Source organism: Neolamprologus multifasciatus, chromosome 2 (assembly GCF_963576455.1).
Source record: "Neolamprologus multifasciatus chromosome 2, fNeoMul1.2, whole genome shotgun sequence".
NCBI classification, from domain to species: Eukaryota; Metazoa; Chordata; class Actinopteri; order Cichliformes; family Cichlidae; genus Neolamprologus; species Neolamprologus multifasciatus.
The window spans coordinates 11,779,080-11,803,723 of NC_140440.1; the positions used below are offsets into that span (position 1 = coordinate 11,779,080).

The 24,644-nt window shown below is 40.0% G+C and overlaps 1 protein-coding gene and 1 long non-coding RNA gene across 6 annotated transcripts in view; one reads left to right on the forward strand and one right to left on the reverse strand.

Moving 5' to 3' along the window:
• Positions 1 to 24,644, forward strand: part of fam13b (family with sequence similarity 13 member B) — a 75,300-nt gene that overhangs the window by 22,052 nt on the left and 28,604 nt on the right. For all 5 annotated transcript variants that reach the window (XM_085176450.1, XM_085176440.1, XM_085176458.1 and 2 more), the window contains exons 4-7: positions 5,647 to 5,859; positions 7,272 to 7,449; positions 7,885 to 8,029; positions 21,461 to 21,585. In XM_085176450.1, coding sequence (XP_085032576.1) covers positions 5,647 to 5,859; positions 7,272 to 7,449; positions 7,885 to 8,029; positions 21,461 to 21,585 — 661 coding nt within the window. The remainder of the gene's footprint in view (positions 1 to 5,646; positions 5,860 to 7,271; positions 7,450 to 7,884; positions 8,030 to 21,460; positions 21,586 to 24,644) is intronic.
• The window catches only part of LOC146524008 (uncharacterized), a 192,248-nt gene continuing 170,349 nt past the window's right edge, over positions 2,746 to 24,644 (reverse strand). The window contains exon 4 of the long non-coding RNA XR_014876741.1: positions 2,746 to 2,774. This is a non-coding gene — a long non-coding RNA (uncharacterized LOC146524008). The remainder of the gene's footprint in view (positions 2,775 to 24,644) is intronic.

Here is a 24,644-nt window from a genome sequence, read left to right on the forward strand (position 1 = left end):
ACGCAGAGCATAGTAACAAAGACAGATTTCACAGCTGCTCTGTTCCCAACTTCTAATGTGTGACTGACAGCATTGAGTTTGAAATCCTCTTCGTAACCACGTCTCTTAACAGGTGCCATTTATGGTCCTTATACACAGTAGGGTAATATTACGTTGAAGCACAGTACGTATCACTCCGCGAGGCTCCTCGGTCGCCATAATGCTCTGACAATCCATCAACCGGTGCAGCTCCGTAGCTTACCAAAGTCGTACTAAAACATTTTTGACAGATTGCTGAGCGCTGTGTACCACATAAAATCGGTTCGCGGCCATCAAGCACAACCAGAATTCATACATAAGGCGCGCTGTCAACTTTTGAGAGAATGAAAGGATTTTAGGCTGTGCAGCGCCTCTGGGCTGCATGGCGTTAGCGTGGTTAGCTAGCTAACACGTTGACGGCGTCCAGCCCCACGCACGGGGCGATGCGCAGTAACTCGTTAACGGAGATTTGCCGTGTACATCTTGTCGCTTCCTGCAGGTGAAGCGATGGGGGAGGAGGGGGATTTGTGTTCAGTGAAGGAGGGGCGAGGCCGAGTAATGTTGCATAAAGACAAAAGTGGACGAAAGAGAGGCAAACTTGCGGCTCCACAAGTATAGTTATAAAGTAACATAGACTATATTGATATAAAGGATATTGTCACATCTTATATCTCGTATAAAAATATATCGATATTTTTTAAAAACTCGATATATCGCCCAGCTCTACTGTGAAGTACAGCCAGACTTTGACCGCTTCGCCTTGGGCATTTTTAATCTGTAGCTCTGCTCTAAAAGAACGTACGTACCTGGGCCCGCCTACTACGCTTGCAAAGGTAAAATGATTGGCTAGAATCCAAAGTGTATGACATCTCAGGAAAAATAAAGCACCGAAATAAAGCACCGAAATAAAGCACCGAAATGTGCGCTGCTTTTCGGACTGGTTACTACCGTTTATGTCAGAACCGCTGCCATAATGGCACCGGATACCGGTACCCATCCCTAGTGAAGAAGACTCTCCATTAACATTAACAAATTGAAGTTTATTAGAGAGACTCAAATCACTGCAGTGCAGTACCTTTAACATGCTCTAATTGCAGTAATGAAATATTATGGTCAGCAGTATCAAACGCTGCACTGAGGTCTAGCAGGACAAGCACAGAGATGAGTCCACTGTCATCGGCCATAAGAAGATCATCTGTAACCTTCACTAATTCTGTTTCTGTACCTCTACAAATAAACAATTCTTCTTCCGATGATCTGTTAGCTGTTTTAAAACTACTCTTTCTAGAATTTTTGAGATAACAATAAGGTTGGGGATTATTAGCCTATAATATAGCCTATAATTAGCTAAGACAGCTAGGTTAAGTGACAGCTTTTTAAGTAATGGTTTAATCACTGCCACCTTAAAGGCCTCTGGTACATAGCCCAGTATTAGGGAAATGATTTGGAGGAAGTAATTATTGAAATTAAATCAGAGGGAAAGAGTCTAAATAATTATTAATAGTACTGAAAGTAGCTTAATTCTTAAATGAACTTAAAATAGCCAGAGGAACTTAGCCTAGTTACAGACCTTCAGTGTGTACAAAAGAAGCAGAGAAGTTCATGTAGGGATAAAGCTCCTCTCTAAATCTTCTGTGATAAAATTATAAGAGGTGCCTTAAATTTTGCATGTGGCTGACGCAGATCTTTCACCTCATTTCTTTTTGGTAAGGATCTGCTGCATCTCCCTCAGTTAAAGTTATGAGTCATATTTACATGGAGCGTTTAATTTGTAGCAGGATACAGGCATTACATAATCTTACATAATTACCACTAATGTTAGTTTACTTGATGTAGAAATAACTCTGCGGCTGACGTCAAAATCCTTTTATTGCGTTTCAGCTGTAGTTTGACTCGAGGGGTTGCACCTGTAGGTCATTCCACTTATTTAACTAAACACGTCGAGCCAAAGATTGAAACAATTTCTCAGTACAAAATGTTGGATGTTCAGCTAAATCAGATTACGTCTGTGATGTTTCAGTCCTGCTTTTGTTGAGCTACAGTATCTTACATCGTGATAAAACCAAAATATGTTGTTTGTGGGATCCAGTTTTTGATAAGATAAATTCTGAAGGCCCTGGCTGACAGCTCCACGGCTGGCTTCCTTCTGTTACATAACACTTCTGTCAACTTCAGCCTCACTTGCGAAAACAGAAGAGAGTGAAGAGAGTAACCTACCAAGCGCTCGCCCGGGATTTTCCTACAACCCCCTAGAACATTTCTGTATGAGCATCACAGAGCAGTAACTTCAGTCTTCTGTCACGTTCTTACAAAAAGGAAGTTGGCAGTTAAGACAGCTCAGTCTGAAAGATGAGAAGTGAAATGCCTGACTGTTTCACTAGCCAGATCCAAGCTTTGTTTTTTTGTTTTTTAAACTAACCAAATCTGAATTGGGCTTGTATATTTGCTGATTAGATTACACTATCAGTACTTGTTTTATAGCTCTTTAAAACCTCAGCCAGACACTCTTATTTATGCTAAAGATATGTTGTTGGTTTGACCCTTGTTATATCAATTAGACACTTGTATGTCGTTACCCTTACTGTGTGCAAAATTACTTCACATGAGATAAAAAATTGCAGAGCATGTAAAGATCAGTTGATGTACTTTGTATCATTAGAGATTGAAAAGCAATTCCACAGCTGTAAATATATCCCACATAAAATGAAGGAATTGCCTGAGAAGACAATAAATGGTTTAAAGCAGCGGTCCCCGACCTTTTTTGCGCCACGGACCGGTTTATGCCCGACAATATTTTTACGGACCGGCCTTTAAGGTGTCGCGGCTAAATAGAACAAAATAAAACTAGTACCGGTACCGAAAAAAAGAAAATTTATTCATAACACACGTGAAAAGACCCAGGAAAACCGAGTAAACGATAAAAACGATAACAAAATAACGCTGAAAACCGATAAAAACCCTGAAAACCAAACATTTCACACCTGAGCCTCAACTCTTGCGGCACGGTTCCAAACGACTCACGGACCGGTACCGGTCCGAGGCCCGGGGGTTGGGGACCGCTGGTGTAAAGTAATAAAAGAAAGATTATCAGGAAGCATCCTGATCATTTAAATAGGATTCATCTTTGATATAGATCTTACAAAGCAGGTCAATGGGACACTGGACACGCTGGATACATTTTCACGTTAAAGTAAATAAGTGTTGAATAAATATGCTTTTTCTGGATCCCCAAAAGCACTGGAGTTGTCACTGAACTTTTTTTAAACACTGCTGAAATGAAGGACCACTTCAAATTGTTTCCAGTGAAGCAGGTTGGTGATTTGTGTAACTTGGGGGCTCTTTGACTACATGAGGTTATGCAATAAGTCTCCGGGGTCTCTGCTGGTGCAATAATTATAGCGGTGCTGCCTGTCAGGAAGTTACTAAGACAGTGAAAAGGCCTCCGTCTCTCTGGGATGCCTGGTAGTAGTTGAAGCAGGAAAATGACGTGAAATGTCATTTTGAAAGAAGACAGTTGCCAAAAGCTGAAAACATTAGAGGAATGTCTAATGCCCAGTGTTTTAATGGATCAGCCCGTTTTATTTTATTTGAGTGTAACTCTGCTGTCACTCTGTGTACCTCTGGTGTTCTTCATGTAGACGGCTTTGTGGGGATATAAAAGGGAGCAGGTCCCACGGGATTCCTGTCATCATTCGGACTTAGTTGATTATCTTGCTTGTTAACAGATAAGAAACTGGAGAGTTAGGCTATAATCAAATGTAATCCACACATCAAACCATGACCACTTAAATATAGTTTGAAGCATTTCGTGTGTTTTTTTTTTTTTCCACACCATATATTTGTTGTGTTGTCAAAAACGGATCATTTTCACACATTTGTGATAGCGAAGTCATCAGATCTAGAACACTCACCACTAAACAGATGTTTTCAGGTGAAAATGCATGTAGGCGATGTATTTCTTTGGAGCTTTGCTTTTAATTCATTTATCAAATATTCCCCTTTTCTTTTGTTTGTATATGTTTCAGTAGATTTTTTGGCAAATTTGTATAAACAACTTACAACTTACAAGTGGTTGGTCAGGTAGCCGCAACCAAGTAGTTGTTACACATCCAGAAAAAGAAGCAAAAATCTTTTGCAGCAGATTCATGTGACATCGCAGTGCATAACATCAGGATATTGTTTTACAAGATCAACGGATATGTTTGGTAAACAAGGGGGAAAAATGTTGGTTATTCTAGAAATGTCCTCTAAAAGGCCTTGACAAGATTTACAGATTGATCACAAACACATGTGATGCTGCCTCACATGCGAATGATATTACAGGATGGTCATGCTTTTTCTGATAAATAAGGGAAGAATCCACATAACCAAATGTTTTTGCACACACACACACACATCACTGTACTTTCTTTTGTTCATCTTATACAAGTTGTGTAACAGTGAAGGATCTGAATCATTCTGCATCAGCAAAATTACAGTACTCGGTTAGTTTTGACTTCCCTTACAGGTTGGTAGTTTTCAATTCCTAATTTGGAAACTCTAACATGACCAAGCTGTATTTTGTTGCATCTTTATAAGTTATTATTGTCAGAAAAACATGCCCTGTGGGGGGGAAAGCATATAAATCTTCACTGTTTTAAAACACCAATGACGATATAACAGTATTCCTGGTGCTAAACCTGGTTGTTACACTTTACAAGGTGACAATAAGCATGTTATTACAACATTGGTTTTTGCCTGATTTTGTTAAAGAGTTCTCTGACAGACACGAGCTTGTGAATGGGATTGTTGATTGGATCCAGTCTCTGTTTCTCTTTGTTTTTGATATCAACTACTAAAAAATTTACTTACATGCAAAATTAATCCAAAGCAAGCAAACCAAACTACAGAAAGCAAGACTGTCACCTAGTATGTATTAGAGGTGGGGGAAAAAATGGATACTGTGTAGTATGGTGATATTTTGTTTGCTTATAATGTATCAATACAGGGACAGCAGAAATCGATATTTTGTTACAAAAAAGGTTTTTGTGCTCTGACTTCAGAGCATGTTGATCCTTTTTCTGAGCAACAATCCTGACATTCCTTCACTGTCCAAATGTGTTTAACTTGTTTTTGGCAGCAATAAACATGACAGTTTACTTATTTTAATTTAAGACATGTTTTATTTTAATTAAGTTTAAAACTTTTTTATTTAATGTAAAATTATATTTTGTTTTAATTTACTTTCAAATTCTTCAGTTGCTGAAGGGGCTGCATAGTTTTCATAAACTGCATAGTTCAGAATAGCTATAATTGTACCAGATGGTTGTTCAGTTAAGTTGGACTAGACTGTAATACAAACCGTTCAGTTTGTCAACAATAAAACTGAAATGAGAGAAAGACTGAGTGTGAGACTTTGATATTAGAGAAAATGAATATTGATAAAGTTTACCTTTATGTACAGAATCTGAATATCGTTAAAATAGAGTTTGATTGTTATATAATAAATATAATTTTAAAAAATCCTGGTAAAAATGATAACCTGGTAACCAAATACTGTAAATTGAACTGTATATTAACATGAATGGTTTTGAAGTAGTTTGAGTTGATAATTAACATATTCATAACTGCTGCTATATGTGTCTTTAGGTCACCTGGACTTTGAGGGGCTCTTCCTGGTTAACGGCAATGCAGAGCGAGTGGATTGGTTGCGTCAGCGCTATGACAGTGGTGAGGAGGTGAAGCTAGAGAAGGAGGCCGATCTGGCGTCAGCCGTCAGTTTGCTCCGACTGTTCCTGCAGGAGCTTCCTGAGCCCGTTATCCCAACGGCTATACAGGGACGCATACTACAGCTGTATCAAGGTATGTGACCGTGGCTGTGTTTCCTCTTCTTGTGCTATTTTACGAATTTCTTCTACACTCAACCACAGTCTGCTTTTATCCAGTACGATGCAGTTCACCTCCTTTTTCACCCTGTCCTCCTAAAATCCGGTTGGAGCTTTGAGTTTGTTCTGCTCAGTCTGTAAATGGACTTCCTATGAAAAAATGTTGACCATAGCTGTTATAAAAACAAGCACACACTCTTCTGCATCATTTCTGGGTCTTCATCCAAGTTGCTTTTGTTTTAAGCTGTTAAGGCTGTGCCCATGTAGGCTGTTGCTGGTTATATAAGCTGTGCGTACACAGTACGGTGGTCTGCATGTACGGAAAACTGGCTGAAACAAACTCTTTCATAACCTGAATTATCTCTATGTTTGCATATCTGCTACACTGATGCACAGCTTTTATCTTTTCCTTTCTTCATTCTTTGTGCCTCTGCTCGTCCACACTCTTCTCAAATTCAAAATCTAAGGTTGTGTTAACAGCGTCCCAGAGAGAACTGCTGTCTTTCAGTGGTTATTAATTCTTCATTTTTGAGGGATTTTGGTGTATTTGGGTTAAAAAATGATTGAAAGGCTTGGGTTTCATTTCCCTTTTTTGTTTCAGCTCTTCGGCCTGTCCTCTTTCCCCTCTGTTTTTATCACAGATAATCTGCTCTAATCCCCTTGTCACAATGATGGTTGTTCCGGTTGCTGTCATCCAGATTACAGTAGAAGACTGGTTGTGTGTTTGTCGAGACTCCTTGCCATGCCATTTATTTCTCAGTCTATTATATTCTGTAATGGCACCACTGCACTTGTAAAGGATTGCCTTTTTTGCACATGTTCCTCTCTGTCGCCCTCCGTCTCACCTAGTTTCACGTCTCCCAGAGGTGAAACTGAGCATAATGTTATCTGTGTGTGCAGTTTCTCTTGATAAGATTTTTTAAGGCTATCGGTGAAGGACCAAGAAGGACCCGATAACCCATAATTCACCCCATATTATCATTAGTTTTGAGAACAAGCTCTAAAAGCAACACAGACTACAACAGACGTTCTAATAGTGATTCTGAAATAAGAGCTTACACCCTTTTCAACTAAAAATAAAATAATTACATAAGAGATCATGTCTGTGGGGTCGAGCTCTCGCCAGCTGTGCTTCTTCATAGCAAGCACGACCTGCTGGTTCTCCCGGGAGCTGCTTTGCACAGTCCATCAAAAACCTAACGTTCTTTGATGATTCTAAATTGGCCGTAGGTGTAAATACTCTTAGCCTTGTGATGACCTGTTGAGCTGTCCAGGGTGTCCCCTGCCTCTCGCCTAATGAGAGCTCCAGCCCCGGTGACGGTGAAGCAAAGAAATGAATGTATATTGGCTTAAGTAATGATATCCGGTTTTTCGTCTTCACATTGCTAGATTACGACAACGAAGAAGAGCTGTGTAGAAATTTGAAGTATGTGCTTCAGGACCTTCCCCAGCTGAACTACGGTCTGTTGCGTTTCCTGTGCCGCTTCCTGGCTAGCGTGGCGTCACTTCAGCAAAAGAGCTGGAACGTCGGAGCGCTGGCCGCTGTCTTTGGACCCGACATCTTCCAGTAAGATTCTTCTGCAGTTATTTAAGAATTTCGAATCGTAATTTTGATCATTGTGCACAGCTGCCGTCTCCATCTCACAGATGTTTACTTTTAACTTAATGAGGATGGTGTGGATATGTCACTAGTATATATTCAGTAAAAGCTTCATTGTTACATCTTCAGTGGAAACGATTAATCAAGTGCAAATGATCAGATTATAAAGCTGTAAAGTCAGTGGAAGGAAACTCTTGAAGCCGTATACCACATCACATTTAATGAAGCCACAGAATAGAGTGACAGTTGAATATCTATTTTTTTTTAAAAGAGTGAAAGAAGTTTTTATTTTTGGCACTTGCAGGAACACGCTTACACAGAAGTTAAAAAAAGAGGGGTGTTTATTCTCGTGGGAAGCAGTGTGCAGCCAACTCAAACTTTCCTGTCATTTCCCATCTGCAGTCTGTCAGCAGGAGGAGAGGACCTTCGAGACCAGGAGTCTGTCAGCAGAGTCCTGGCAGAGCTGCTGGACAATCAGGAGGGCCTGTTTGACTCGGAGGACGATGATGTCTCCACCACCAATGACTACAGCTCCATCAATGAGCAGGTTCGACCCAACTCTTATATCACGCCTCTCAGTATTGTTGTTGCTGCCTTGCGTACTGTCGGTGTCCAATCATATGACAATAATTAGCATAGCACACTTTCTACACTTGATTTTGCAAATGCTTTTGAATTTATTAATGACTGTGAATGGTGAAGATATAGTAAATATAGTTTGTGCTGTCGTGTCGTTTTATCACAGTCCACAGAGGTCGTCTATTTTCAAGCTTACTCGTTAACCCTTTACAGCCGGTCGGAGCGGGCACGCTCTGTTTTGCGTAACTATTTTTAAATCCCGGTAGCTCTGCAACCATGTAAGCTAGCGCAATAATTTCTTTGCATATGAAACCGGAGGAGTTGTACTTGCATCTTATGCCATCAGCTTGTCCTCGGTCACAGTTTCCTTCCACATATATCTTTGCAAAAACTGCATAAAAAGCACTTGCAGCAACACAAACATAATATTCCAGAAACACGCTTTGCCGATCCGATCAGCTGTTTGTAACACTTCCTACGTTGGAATAGACGTCAGCGCGAACTTTTGTTGAACGTCTGTCATTACCTGCCCGAAACCGGAAGTGACGTCATTTTTGCTGAAATGTAGTTTTTTTTGCCATCAAGGCCTCATGAGCCTATACTGGTGTTTTTAAAAGTTATCTTTGACTTTATGACTTTCTGTGTCGTTTCTGGGATGCTTAGGACTCATATTGCACTGCTGGAAATAGTTTGTTTTGATGCATATGCTGCTTTTTTGCAAATCTGCATTATAATAATTATTTTTCGTCGGAAACTATTTTGTGCAACTTTTTTGTATTTACAGTTTTGAGGGATAAGCCTCTTAAATTTCTCTAACTAGAAATATATGTTAAAAAAACAAAAACGATTTTCAATTTCTTTGTAGTTTATTGCACTTTTTTGCAATTTATGTAATTACTATGCACTTAATGCAGACATATTATTAAAATTTGGGCTATAATCGTTGTATTGATGTATATCAACTTGAAATGCTCCCAGAAATGGCTCCACAGCATGTAAAAATATAATATAAGCTCTGGCGGACTTGGTTCTATGGTAGGTCTTAAAGGGTTAATGCAGTTTTTGGTCTTTCCAGCCCACACACGTCTTCCCTCCTGCTGTAACAGAGTATTTCCCCCTGGGATCAATAAAGTCTTTTTTTTGTTCACCCCGGTCATTCTCCCATAGGGGTCTTTGTAGCTTTTCTTTTATCCTCAAATAAACACAGTCTCTAAATCTAGAGAGTGATGGTAAATGCCTTTTTAACCTGATATAATCATTAGAAATCTGCGAATAAAAACAAAGCACAAAACAATCAAATGGAAAAACAAGACAAATTTAAAATTTCTTGCCAAGTTATTTGCAGAAAATAAAACTTTTGTAAAAAAGTACATTTATTGGCATCAATCATTACATGTGAACAAAAGCATGCTTTCACAAAAGCTGTTAGATTCCTCTTTGTGTTTTCTTCGTCCTCTCTGGTGGCATTTGGCTGTAAAATGTGGCATTTAACCTTGCCGGGGTCAGAGGGGAAAGTTTTTCAGCGCTGACGCACAGAGATAGCAGTCAAATCTTATGAAAAGCGAAAGATGAAATTTATAAATGTCACCCAACAGCATAAAAGAATTTAAAAAGGCTTGAAGTGATTGTTCCATCTAACAAGCACGTTCTGTCTTGCTCTGAGGTATTTTTTTTAATAATAACTCTGCTTTATTTTGACTCCAGTGACGATGTTGTTATTAGAAATCTAGAAGACATCACATTAACTGATTCAAACCTGTGATGTACAAAAATCTTTCCTTGTAACAAAACTACAGTGTCTCTAACTGGAGTTATTAATTAGCTAGAAGATCAGGCTGAAGTTTTGCTTTAAGGAAATGTAAATAACACTGGTGTCAGCTGTACCCACTTCCTCTTGCTAATGTTGAAATGTAAGCAGCGGCGTTTAAGGAAAACAATACAGCATTTTTCCGTAAACAAAATTTTTCTCCGAATGACCTTGGTGTTCCCGCCCAAGGACAATGCATACTTTACACAGAGCATTACAAGAATGTAGTTTTATAGAAACACCTGAGCCTAAACCGAACATTTTCCTCCGCTTTCTAACAACTCATTCTCTTCGCTGTCGTGCACGGTACAAAGAAAGGCGTAGTTAACTTTTAACTTTACAGTGGCCTTGTGCTTTTGTGCGATAACAAAAATACAACAATAAAGAGGCAACCCTTGATCAGTATCTCAAATGCTGTGCTACTTTAATTTAAGAGCACGTTGTTTGCCACAGCGGGGACTCTTTAAAGATAGCCTAAAAATGTTGGAGTGAAAGGGCAGCTTGTGAAAGTATGACCACAAAAAGAAAAAGAGAAACTTTGCTATAGATCTACATTGTGTCACCTAGTCAAAACCTTTCAGCTGCTTGCTTTGTTTGCTCCCCGCTCCTTATCTGTTATTCTTCGCTTCACACAGTTAGTGTGCTCTTAACCGAACCACTGCAGACTTTGCTTCCACTTGCCTCATAATATTGAGTCCTTGGAGTTATTATCTGCCAAATCCTTCCTTTTATTCAAGGAAAAGTTTAACCTGATCAAAGGCTTTGCCTTGCAAAAGACAACTGATTAGATTGTAATTGCGCTCTAAACAACAACAACGTAAAGCACAAGTTCTTTCAAGCAACTTCACATCATTCCCTCTGTTAGCTGTTGACCTCGGTTTTATTGTCTGATTTGTCAGATGAATGAGACGATAATATTTCTAAGAGACATAATGGAGAAGGTGAGAGCAGATGAAGCATGAGAAGACAGAAGCAAATCTGTAAAGACATGTCTGTGCACTGATCCATGTGTCTTATGTAATAGAGAGGGCAAAAAAAGTGGGTGGTTTGAAGAAGGAGGGGGAGAGGAAGCAGCCGGGAAGATAGGGGAGAAATGACAAGAGTGCGGAGACAAAAGAGGAATCACTGAAGGGAAGGAGAGAGGGAGGGAGGTAGAGGTGGTGAGACAGGGGAGGAGGATAGGAAAAGAAGCCGGTGATGATGTAACCATGTAACTCACACCTCCAGTCCCTGCTCTACACCGGGGATGACTCTCATGAAGGGGATTATCTCCCACACACACCTGCTTTCACACAGGAGACCTTGAATCAAGCCTGGTTACAAACTAAAGAGTAAGTTGAAAATGCTTGGTCGAGCCTAGCTAGCCCACGTAAAAGGAGCCGATTCATCCTAAGAAATGGAGAGACATTGTAAAAGCAGCGTAACAGAGAAGCACATGAACGATGATGAGCGGAGAAAGTTGGAAGGCAGGTGTTGTTTTTATAGTGTGTTCAGCACAACAAGGCGGGAAAAGGTCTGACAAAGATGAATATAAAGATGGATTTTAGCTTGTTTATCGCACAATCGGAGTCAGTTGAATCACTGCTTGGGTGACAACGAGTACGCTGATGCTTGTTGCTGTTGCGAGGATAATAAAAGGTTTGTTTTTTAGTTCACACTTCTTAGTTTCAGGGTTTGGAATATGAAAGAAAAATATTCTGGATTCTCTACTGAGATGGATGGAGATTGTGACATTTTTGGTGCAGCTTAGCTTGGCTTGGCTGGACTGTCTGATAGTGTGTTTTGATTCCTTAGCCCACATTTTCTTTGGATACACACCAGCTTGGAAATATATTATTGCTCTAATCAACCATAATCCTGTGGCACTAAAATGCTGCTCTGTTCTGACTCATAGCTTTTAGACAGACAGCGACACTGCAGTACCAATATTACAAACATAAAAAGTGCGCACGCTGTCCCATCGGAATAATAATATCTGTGATCCACAGTGCCTTGCGTGCTGGGGCCACAGTTGATATTTCTGCAGATTAAATGAGGCTTGTAGGCTTGAAGTTAATTTGACTACTGAACCTCAGACCTTTTCCTCTCGAGCTCTTTTCTTGTTACATAATTGTTCTGTTTCATGTCTCAATAAGACCTCAGATCCCTTTGTACATCCCCTGTGCCCGAAGTGGACATAAGTTAAGGCTTCAGCAACAGATGTTTTATAATGCATTTGTTAGGCAGCTTGTGAGAAGACTTAGTATCTGGGTAATTGTTTCTGTTATTACTTTTCTGCTCCCTGCTGCGTTGCTGTATGACCCTTTCATTGCACCAGGTGTCTTTTTTTTCTGTTTAATGCAGAGCTGCAACGATTCATGGAGTAATTCATAGAATTCTCTTACAAATAATTCTTGATGCAAATTCCTTTCTTTGACTGCTTTTGTGCCGTTGTCACCGTAGGAACGTGAGCGCTTTGCGACTTAAAACAGACCTGCAGTACCAACAGATTTAGGAGCAGCATGTGAATAAAAAGTTTAACAACATCTGAATAAATGTTGTTAAACTTTTAACAACATTTTAACAACATTTATTCAGATGTTGTTAAAACATTATGCTGGGATAAAGGATATTTTCACTTCTCAATTGAAGCCCACACAGTTTTAAACAAAAACCCTGATGACACAACAACAGCAGCAGTGATGATGACGCTGGCACAGTTTAACGTGTAGTCCGGACTCTGTTTACACACCGCGAAAAGAAGAGAGGAGGAGCCATTACCGAGACATCCAAAACAGCAGCGCTGTTCCTGTGATTAAACCTTTACTGGAAAAATGCTGGCAGAGTCCAACGAACGCTGACAGGAGAAAAATTTAACTCTGAAGCTGCTCCATCCACCGCTGTTTGTTTTAAGACAGCAAAAAATCTGCAGTAACGTATATTAAAATGTGCAGATGAACTGTTGACTTACTCTGATACCAGATGGGTTAAACTACACAGCTTTCTGAAGGCTGAAAGTAGGGCTGCCACGATTAGTCGACTAGTCACGATTACGTCGACTATCAAACTCGTCGACGACTGATTTAATAGTCGACGCGTCGTTTGAAGCTTTGTAAGATCACAAAAGACGCAGGAATAAGTAGTAGGATTTAAGAGTGTAATAACGGACTGAAACAGAAGATGGCAGCACTGCATGTACAAGGATGCCAGCTGCCGTTAAATCCCGAAGAAGAAGAAGCTCTGTCCCAGAATTCATAGCGCAGCCCAGCTCAGTTTCCAACAATGGCGGCAGCTAGTTAGTTTTAATATTACTCTTATTATTCTTTCTGGGTCACAAAATAAACATTTAACATATTTTCAGGCGAGAATGTAGCTGTATAAACCTCAAATATCTGCTCAGTTTATCAAGACACCACATATTTTCAAAAGCACTCCGACGTTTTCGGAGACGTCTGTTAGCCACTAGCTCGATAGCTAGCCGGGGGCTAGGCTAACTAGAGCCGTGAGAACACCGGACTCCCGCAAATCGTTTTCAAACCCACCGCTGTCTTTCGCTACTCAGGTTAAACATGATATATAAGTCACTTAGATAACTTAAAAATGTTGTTGTTTGGCTTTGTTTAGTATTTTATTTGTTCCTGAGTAAATCGGTTTGGCTGAGATTAAAGTTATAGTTTTTACACAGCTGAATAAACGTCAAGCAGACAGCTGATTATCAGAAGTGTGAGATGCTGGAGAATTAGGGTTGCCAACCGTCCCTTAAAAAACGGAATCGTCCCGTATTTAGAAACAAAAGTACACGTCCCGTATTGAGCTGAAAAGGGACGCACTTTGTCCCGTAATACAGTGAGAATCAAAAGTAGTCTATAAGTTTTAATGTAATTAACGCTTTGTTTGAAAACATAATTCCCAGCCCCGCTCCTGCTTTGTGACCAATGAGCTGACAGCACACTTATGACAATTCGAGTATGACAATTCAGATTACCGCTCATCTCATTGGTTGAGGAAAGGTCGCTTGCGGAGAAAATACCGGAAGACAACAGATGACCACAACAAAAAGCATGGCCAACAGGGAAACAAACGCCGACACTGCGGTGCAAGTCTCAGACGACAGTACACCTGAAGCTGGGCAAACACTGTGCGATTTTCAAACTGCACGATTGGCTCGCAGGGGTTAGAAGTTCGTAGGTCACGATGCAGGGTCTCACAGTATACCGCCCGATGCTCTGATGCGACCTGAGTCACACTGTGCCTCCATAAAATGAAGGTTATAACAGAAAATCTGTCGCTCGCTCTCCCTCTCTGTCTTTCACTCACACAGACACACACCACCATCAGCTTTGCTAAATTGCTAATGAAAAACATGATCAGCTGTGATTGAGCAGCGATGTAAATCCAACTATTTTCACGGTTGTTGTGGTCGTGATAATTTGGTGATGCCACATCGAAAAGGCTCGGATGAGCTTTCCAAAGTTCTACAAGTTGTGCCTCCATCGCTTGTGTCCAGATCACACGCTGCACTGCTGCTCCGTCTTTTTCACCGACGTTTACGTGTTTCCGCGTGCGCAGTGTGAGCGGCTGTGGTGACACCCTCACGAGCGATTGATGATCGTGAGGTGTTAATCGCTTCTCGTTACCCCACGTATACTACACGATGCACGATGAAGGCCAAAATCGGGCCGATCACCAAATTGGTCGCACGACTCAAAAATCGGCTCAAAATGGGCCAAAAATCGCAGAGTGTGAGCCCAGCACTAGCCCAGCAATGTTTGTTCCTCTCAGAGAAAGAAAAAAAGGCTGCAAAAGAACAGGGAGGAATGGGAAAAGGAAAACACCTATAAAGCGCACTGCACTGTGTGCCGGCGCACTTTTTCCATAGGCATGCTTCTAATGGTGGGCACATGAAGAACAGGAGGGGCGTGAAAGCTCGGGGAACCCTTAACCAATTTTTGTCCACCAGGCCATGGCAGAAGCAGATATGGTAAACACTGGTTTGTTTGTTTTTAAACCCTCTGGTTAAGGTTAAAATGGGCATGTGCAGTGAATATCAGCGCTATGTGGCCAGAAGTGTGATAATATAATTTATTTTGTGTAATAAACAACTGCAAGGATATATTGCAACAAATAGATGAGTAATACATAAAAGTAATACATAGATGAATAATGATGATGAGTTATGATGCGTAATCATGGGAACAAGTGGGTTTACAAACGGGAGCAGAAGCTGAAATAATGCCTCTACTGAAGCCAATTGCACTAAATGCACTAAATGTGCACTGTTACAAGAATATTTTTCTTTCTATTGTTTTCTATTAATTTATATAATTTTAAGTTAAGCAGGACAGAGTTCTTTTAAAGAAAGATGACAGGCTTCTGTTTAAGAAAGAGACCTGTTTTATTGTGTTAATGTTGTCATTTTGAGCTAAAAATAAATGCCTAAATGATTTTTGTTTCCCATGTCTTGATATCACAAAGAATACGCATCTACTTAAATCAAATTCAAGTCAAATGGTTAAAAAAATAATTTCACACACAAAAAAAGAGCTAAAAAATTCACCACACTGGGAAGGGTGAAGACAACTGGGTCGCCCGGCCCTGGCCACGAGGTGTCCCTTATTTATTTCTCAGGGAGTTGGCAACCCTATGGAGAATATACTCCGGTGTCCTGTTATATTTTAGATAGCAAGGAGTTTATTAAACTTCACTGAAACAATCTGCAAATTTCATTAAAATTTAATAAACTATCGTCTTCTCTTTATTTTTAGTTAGCACATACCTTAAACACTTAAAGCTGTAAGCTAATGATAGTTATATAAGAGCAGATGCTGCTGGTGCAATAAGCTGTATGTTTTATGTCCAATGGATGATGATCTGATTAGTTGACTAATCGCAAAATTAATTGGTGACTAGTTGACTATCAAAATAATCGTTTGTGGCAGCCCTAGTTGAAAGCAGCCGTCGTGTTTTATATTGGAGCAATACCTGTAGCAAACAGGGGTGAGTCTAAAGGGGGGCGTTGGGTGTACTAGACCATGTATATTTCAAGGGTTTTAATAACATTTTTCAGAAAAAGAGAAATAAAGAAATAATATAAAATACTCTATTAAATAATAATTAAATTGCATTAATATTTAACTTTTTTTCACAAGCTAATAAAAATGTACATGAGCGAGACTCTGTTAGGTCGGACACTCAGTTATCATATTATTAGAATTAATGTCCACATCATAATAATGTCTGTTTTCAGCGCTACAAAAACTTTTATTAAAGTCAGAAAGTATTTCTTATCTGATTACTCGATTAATTGATGCATTAATCAATAGATTATCCATCAATTGATGGCTGCCCCTCCCTGAGCCTGTTTCTTCCTGTTAAAAGGGAGTTTCTCCTTCCCACTGTCGCCAAAGTGCTTGCTCATAGGGGGTCATATGATTGTTGGGTTTTTCTCTGTATGTATTATTGTAGGGTCTACCTTACAATATAAAGCTCCTTGTGGTGACTGTTGTTGTGATTTAGTGTTGTATAAGTAAAATGGAATTGAAGAGATTACTCTATTACTAAAATAATCAATAGCTGCATTGTAGTGCAGCTGCAATGTGTATACATGCAGTTGAGTGAATGAAAAAGGATTATGTGTTCCATGTATGAAAGACTCGTCTGTCTACTTAATTACTGTCTTAATGAAAGCACAGGTGCGGTCAGAACTGTGAACAGTAACTCCAACTGGGTGGATGTAGTAAATTCATAAATATCAAGGTGTTCAGCAGCAGTGAACAGCCTGCTTAGGATGGAGGACACACACTTGCTTGGACCTCTGACACGAGTGATAAATTATTGAGTCGTAGCCTATTTAAGTTGGAATGTGGAGTTATTTAAGGAGGGTCTGTTGGCCTAGTTGGACAGCAGAGGAGATGTATAATAGCTGTGGAGAGAGATATAGTATGAACACACAAAGATCTACGGATTTTTCAATAACGTCTTATGAATACACAGCTACATTCTTGATTTATTTACTTTGACTAAGATCTAGATCACACTGCCCACTCACTGCAGGAACATTAGGCCAGAGGGCTGTTCTCCAGTGGTACTGCTGGAAGTAAACAGTGCAGTCTTGCAAGCAAGAATGAGCAATAAAGCACTGAGAGGAGATTCAGTTGAACAGTTTGAACACTTCCAGCACCTTAAAAAAAGTCCACTTCACAGTTCAGCTTCCTCTCTGCAGTAGATATATGTGAAAATGAGAAAGAACGGCCTCTCGTCTTTGTTCTCTTTAGTCTCAAACCGCTCTGAGCGTACAAATGACCCCTTGGAAACCGCAAATGTAGGCCACAGTTTGAGATCAGTGATGCCCATCCCAATCAGTTGTTCTGTGATTGTTCTGTGTTCTTGGCCCACAAAGAGTTTGACAGCCAAGCAAGTGATGTCAGTGCAGCTTGTTCCTTGTTCTCCATCCTGAAACTCTGGATTGGACTGCTAAATAAGTGCCAATGTCGTGACCTTTTGTTCTTGAGTGTTCTCTCCCATCTTTTCACCCACTCGACCACACACACACCACACAGAGGCACACTTGTCTATCATCACTGGGACTTGATGCCTAAAAGCACTGCATCTTCTGTTTTTAAACATTAATTTGATAAGTTAGCCCGATTAAAGATTTCCACAGCCCTAAATGGGGGTGGGGGGTTATAACTGTTTAACCAACCCAATGAATGACCAAGCAAGGTCATCTTGACAGGGGGATTTAACCTCTCTTATCCTCTAATATTGTTACATCACCTCAAATGCTTTCTGATAACTTACTCAGCACATTGTTGACCATATTCATAACTCCATTTATACCATTTGAATGAACACATCTAGCCCAGGGGGAAGTTATACAATCAAGATTCATTGTTCATGATGTCAACCGCTAATGTGGATACACGGGGGCTTTTGTATTTAAAGCTTATCCACACCAATTTTTCCATGTCACTGATCAGCAGCCTGGATAGAATATGCTTCTGTTAAATCTTTGATCCCAGTTCACGTTCATTGAATTCAATATTGATTTTCCGTGCAAAGAATTTTTCATGAGTTTTGCATAATTTTAAGGTTTAACCCGTCTTTCTGTGGTTTCCTGCTGTGTGTGCTTGTATCTGTTTGTGCTGAAATTATTTTACATTATTATAACATCAGGAAGGTGTTTACTAAATGACAGTTTCTATATTTATTGTTTCAGCTCTCTGGTTGATAATTACGTGTATGTCCGGTTCAGCGGAGAACGTTTTAATGAAAAGCAGCTGAAAGAAGTAAGCCAGGGAAGTTGCGTTCTTATTAGGGCTGGGCTATATCATACTGTTCACAGTAATACCGGTGTAATGTTGGGCAACGATAGGAAAATGAAATATCGCGATAGAACATGGGTAAAACGCGCATGCGCAGTGCCTTTGTTTACATACGCACATGGCGGCGACGCAGAATGAGAAGAGCGAAAGTGGATCGTTAAATGAAACAGATGAACCAGAATTGGTTTGTAAAAATGCTGCAACTTCAGTGGTGTGGAACTGGTTTAGCTTTCATCCGTCAGATACACAACAAAGCACTATTTTTGGTAGAGCATGCTAGCGGGCCGTCGTTATTACCGTGTTGTTTGGAAAATACGGCACACTTAAAATCAATCCTTTGATTTTTCTGAAAATCGACAGAGCTCCTTATAATCCCGTGTGCCTTATGTATGAATTCTGGTTGTGTTTACTGACCTCGAAACGATTTTATGTACACGGCGCTTGAAAATCTGTCAAATGTTTCAGTACGACTTTGCTAAGCTACGAAGCCGCACCGCTTGATGGATTGTTGGAGCATTACGACTATCGTAGGCGGAGCCTCGCGGAGTGATACGTACTGTGCTTCAACATAATATTACCGTATTGTGTGTGTATAACCTCTTTTTAAGTTTTGTGGATATTATACATGGTTATGCTGAGGATATGTCGGCCAGTTTCCACTGGAAATGCCTTTTGGTTTAACTTTAATGCAGATAAAAAAAGCTGCTTGTTTAAGTGAAAATACATTGATGGGTTTTTTTTGCACTAATAAAGTTGTGGAGTTGTAAAGTATTTTGTCTAGTGTTAATTATATCGTCAGTTATATCGTTATCGCAAATTTTCAAATGTATATCGTGATAAATAGTTTTGGTCATATCGCCCTGCTCTAGTTCTTATATATAAATGTCTAAGATAAGAGATGAATTTTCTGCATTCATATATAAACATCTAAAATTGGAGTTTTAATAAATCAAAACAATATTCCCCTATGGTAGCATGGTTTCCATCCATCCATTCTCTTCCACGTATCCAATTCAGGGTCGCTTCTAGAAAAGTCCAAGTATGATTGTGATGTGAAGGCAGAAATGAACAGAGTCATCTCTTAACATCACCATGAGCTGAGCTGCTGCTTATTTTTCCAGCTCCTGTGAAACATTAGCATCACTTGTATTTTTTCTGTGTTAATAGCAAAGGATGGTCAGGAGATTAATAATTATCTGTCAGGCTTCCATATAATTTAATCAGTATTTCACACACCTACACGTAAAGATAAATATCACCCCGTAGCTCAGCTTAACTACATGCTGGGATAAAGGATATTTTCACTTCTCAATTGAAGCTCTGTCATAAAAACTGAGACTGAAGCCGTTTAAAAGTCTACGTTCTGCACTTAGACACACACTCTCTTACTTCAGGGAATCTTGTGAGTCATCCTCCTAGGTCTGCACATGTGACGATGCAAGAATTTCCCAACAGCCAATCAGGGCTTTTTTTTAACAGAGGTGTTTCCATAGTGACAGTACAGTGACAGCAGCAGATGCTGAGAAGACCAAAGGAGAGAGGCACAGGAAAGGGCAAACAGGGTGACGTTGTTTCCTCATGACAGTGAATCTGGTTTAACCTTTTAATCCACGCTCCTTTCTGGGGTTTTGTAGTTGAGGTCAAACTTGTGTCTAATGCAATGTGAGCATAAGGTGTAGCCTGAAGAACCAGCCGATGATTTTACACAGGAAAAAATATCTGTTTATAAAGTCATATTTTACTAAATCAACAAAAGAAATCCTTGAGCTGGAGCATAAAGTACAGCTTGTTCACATGCTGTCACCTACCAGAATGATGATGAGTTATTTCTGTCAACATATCTATTCCCCCTCCCACCTTCTCTCCTACATCCATCTCCTTCCCGTCTCCCTTTCTTTCTTTTTACTGGCAGATTCATTATCACTCTTCTTCTTTCCCTTCGGCTCGCTCGCTTGACCTTTTCCTCATCGTATTCACACCTTCTTACGTGATCTTAGCCTTAAAACCGGAGCTGCGGCAAAAGAAACTCAATAGTTTGTTGTCGAGTTTAGGTTGCACTAGAAACACGCAGCATCAGCTCGTCTTTTTCCATCAGCCTGTTTTCTTCTCTGTAAAAGCTTTGAATATGTGGCTCGTGCAGGCCAATCAAAGGATTTTCCTGCACCTACAATGGGACGTGCTCTCTGTGAGTCAAAGGAAAAACAAAGACGGTGGTTTTTCCTTCTGGTGTGTGTGTTGTGTGTTCAGTTTTTCACAGAGTTTGTGTGATATGGTTGAGTTAACATCCAGAAAGCTCCGCAATTAAATAAAATGTCTTCTGGTGGTTATTTTTCTATATTAATAACCAATTTTTGACCCATTTCTGTGACCTTTATATATTTGCAGAGTACACAGACCCACACGTATCATACATGTCAACTATGTGCTCAGTGTGTTTACAGCTGTGGATGTAGTCTGACATTTAAAAAAGGTTAAGTAACTGCCATTTAAAAGCTAAATGCATTCACTTGTTAGTTTTTAATTTATTTTTATTTTATATCAAACAGCAAAGCTCCACGTGCTGCATACCTGGTGGTCTGGTTTCTCCTTCTTACAGTCTTGGAATGTGACTATCATGCATCGGGACATTGCTACGTCAACGAGAAAATGATACATCCTCTCAAGCCCGAATTTAAACCCTCGTTCCCGTCCTTCTCCCTCCTCCTTGTTCCTCTTGTCCACTCATCACCCCCTCCATCTGTCCGTCAAAGAAATGTTTTTTCCCTCCCTGCTGAAGACTACATCTGCGCTGTCAATGCGTTACCCATTAGCGTCGTCTATATTTGGATATCTAATTGAACAAACTGTAACATCTTGGTTCTGCCTTGCAAACACAGAGTATATACAGCTTTATATGAAAGGATTTTATCTCTGCAATCATTGAAAGTCCCTGAAAAATAAAAATATAGGATGTGTTCACATGTTATTCTTATAACTGTAAACCTAACAGTGAAGTTGGCTGTCTTCGTTGGACTCCATCGTGAGGCTGGTTAATGTCAGCGTGTATATTTCCACTCAGCGTGAGATACAGATAAATAAAGTTTCACGTTACTACCCGAAATCTTTATTGCAAAATAAACATGCATCGCGTTACCCTTTAAGAAACCGCTTTGGTAAACGTTTCACCCGCACAAGTACAGGTGGACTGTGGTGACCTGTGCTGTAACCTTTGTCGTTCCGTAATGTAACTGTAACTGTTTTAGTGTTTGTAGTGTTCCTCATTTACATCCTTTTATATTTCTGTCTGCAGATCACAGAGCTGTTGGATGATGAGAAGTGTGAGGCAGAATGTGAAGAGCTGCCTCAGGACGGGGAGGACGGCCCTGCCTCCGACTCACCGCAACGCACACACACTGATGACAACCCTGCAGTCAGGTGCGGTCACACATCTCTGTCTTTGTTATTAGATCACATGACGTGTCAGAGTCATATTAGGCAGAGGATATGACATGTGATAAAGGGCGTGACATGTCTCGGATTAAAAACCAAGACGTTCCAGTTCTGTGTTATTTTTCGACAGCCCTTCAGGCCAACTAGCAATGTGGTCACTTTATCAGCTGCTCGTCTCAGTCTGATTACGAGAGATTTTGTTTGGTCTGTAATGGACTCTCAGTGTGGGAACAATAGCTCGTTCACTGATCGAGTCATTTCATTTTATGATGCCCTAGAAACAGTGATTTTTAAAAAGACAAACAAATATTTTAATCCCAAGGTGCACCAGAAGACCAGCCAAGCTTTCAAGGCACACCCAGTGTTGCCAACTTAGCGACTTTGTCGCTATATTTAGCGAGTTTTCAGACACCCTAGCGACTTTTTTTCTAAAAAAGTCGCTAAAAAAAGACGTGAAAGCGCATATGGCTTTTACTCTCAACAAGCAGCGGGTGCTGTAACGCAGTCAGTTCTTCTTTTACTCTTATGCTGTTTTGTGGATCAGGTTTAAAACTACTTATAAACACACACACACAAAGTAACTTCACCAGAGTGCCTATTTCGGGTCACTTTTGCCGGTCCAAGCCCGGGTAAAGGAGCAGGGTTGGAATTGTGACATTACAAAAAACAATAATTGCTAAAAGAAATTTAATTTGTAGTTCTAAATAAATTCTAACTGCATTTAGGACGTTTTTTGCTCACTTTATGTCTCGTCCACGATGTTATTTCTCTCTCCAGCAGCATAGGTTACAATTACATTAGCATGACCAATTATGCAAATTAGGTGATGACGTCATTTAGCGACTTCTAGCGACTTTTAGGACAACCAATAGCGATTTTCCTTACTGAGGAGTTGGCAACACTGGGCACACCTGCATGCCTACATGTGGAAAATAGCTTCTTTCATGTGAAATATCACTTCCTCTTTTATTTATATATTAGCAGAAATGGGCATCTTTTACAGCACATTTGTAGCATCTGGATCGTAACGCCTACAGATTAGTTACGTCTAGTTTGCTCCACACAAGAAAGCAGTCTGTTTTATGTTCTCAGTCAGACCCTTTTGATGTGTACTAATATAGACAATTTAGCGTTTTTGCAGTTGCAATGTATTTAGGTCAGTGTATGCTTCTAAAGTTAACTGGATGATATCTTGTTTGTGCTGTGGTCCCATTTTAGCCCACTGTGAACATATTTAACTGTGTTTTAGTATAAAAGGTCAGCAATGACAGCAGGGATCAAGTTGGAGTATGAGTGTGTATCTTTGGTATTAGCAGTTAATTTTTTGTTTGTGGTTCAATACCAAATGTTTCCGTGACTGCGTTTATATTTATTTGAGCTTTATTAGAGGAAGATTTAAGGTCGCAGCTATTGTACCACAGTGCACAGACTGCCAATGAAAACAAAGGAGGGATTACATGCAGTAAATTCTTTAAATGAAACAATGCACATCAGATGGTTTTGATCCTGAAGTCACATGGGATTGATTTTAGTTGGTATTAAATCTCGGTTAGCCGTGGCTAGCCTGCAACCATCATCCCTTTGACCTTGACTAACCTCTTGTCTGGCCTGGGGGGATTACTGTGGTATTTGTAGACCATGGAGCATCCAGAGTACTCCGCAGAGCCGTTTCAATAATGCACAGATTTAGAGATTGTTTTTCTTTTTTAATTCCTAGTCCTATTTAGTCCTCTCGAGTCTGATTATGTGAAAAAAAATATTTATTTTTGTGTTTTCAGAGTTTTCATAAGCTTGTTAAATTAAATGCATAACTGTTTAGAATTTGAGCATGAAGGATGGTACTGGTTATGATTGGATGGGTTTGTTTTTTGTTTTCTACGATTATAACCACCACGTTTTTGGAAGCAAGCTGGAAACACTTGCCATCGAGTCTATTAATTTAACCCACGTGCTTGATCCAGAGCCAGTCCTGACCTCTCTGGGGCCTTAGCAAAGTTCTGCCAAAGGATCTTCCTGACAGATCCATGCGCCATTTTAACTATTTATCATTGCCGTGTAATTACACCAGTGATCCCACTACAAACCTAACTCCCTAAACCATTTAAGGATAAGCACTGCTAGAACACAACGAGATGTGGACAATAAACAGTATCGTTTCTATAGAACTGCATGAAGTTTTAACATCAGATTTGGAGACTTTTCTGTTAAAATACACAGAAATGTTTTTGTTGAAATCAGGTTGGGGCTGTTTTTCTGTACTCAAAACTTTTTTTGAGTTGAGCTTGCTGTTCCATATATGTATATGCCATAGGCTTTGACTCCAAAAAGGTAGGTTCCCATCTAGTGATTCAGCGTTAACGGTGCCTCAGTTGTTTGTCTAGACTTGACAGACAGGGAAGGCTGTCCTCTGTGGCTGTTGCTGTGCCCTCTTAATAGACTCTGACAGCCAACACACACGCACACCTTAGATACCGACAGCCTCTACTCATTTCAGATCTATATATATATATTCCCGGGAATTTCTCTTCTGATCTCTCTTCTTACCCCATCACTGCTTCCCTCCCTCTCTGCCCTTGCTTATGTTCTCTCTCCATGTGTGGAAAGTATTTTTCATGGGATCACCGAAATACCCTGGCAGCATGAGAAGCATCACCCTTAGAAAGCACGTCTATGGCTAAAGGCGGGAGGAGAGCGATGGATTAATGGAGGGAATGGAGATTCAGGCAGCTAAAAGCGCCACAGCGAGATAAGAACTGGAAAATGTCCCTACTTGATTTTCAGTCTAAGTGATAATGCAATACTAGACCTCAGGAGGAAAAATGTCAGCCTGACAGTAGATTTTAAAAACATTTGCAAACGTTTGTCTTCAATTTTACCTTCGAAGACAAGTTGGCCTCAAGTTTTTACTTTTTAGACCGTCGTACCAGTCTAGCGTGACTGACCTGTGTAGCTCTGCGTGAAGCAGATTACCATCTGTGTACATAAAAATCACTAGAGGATCACCATACATCCCACGATACGATATTATCACAATACTTAACGCA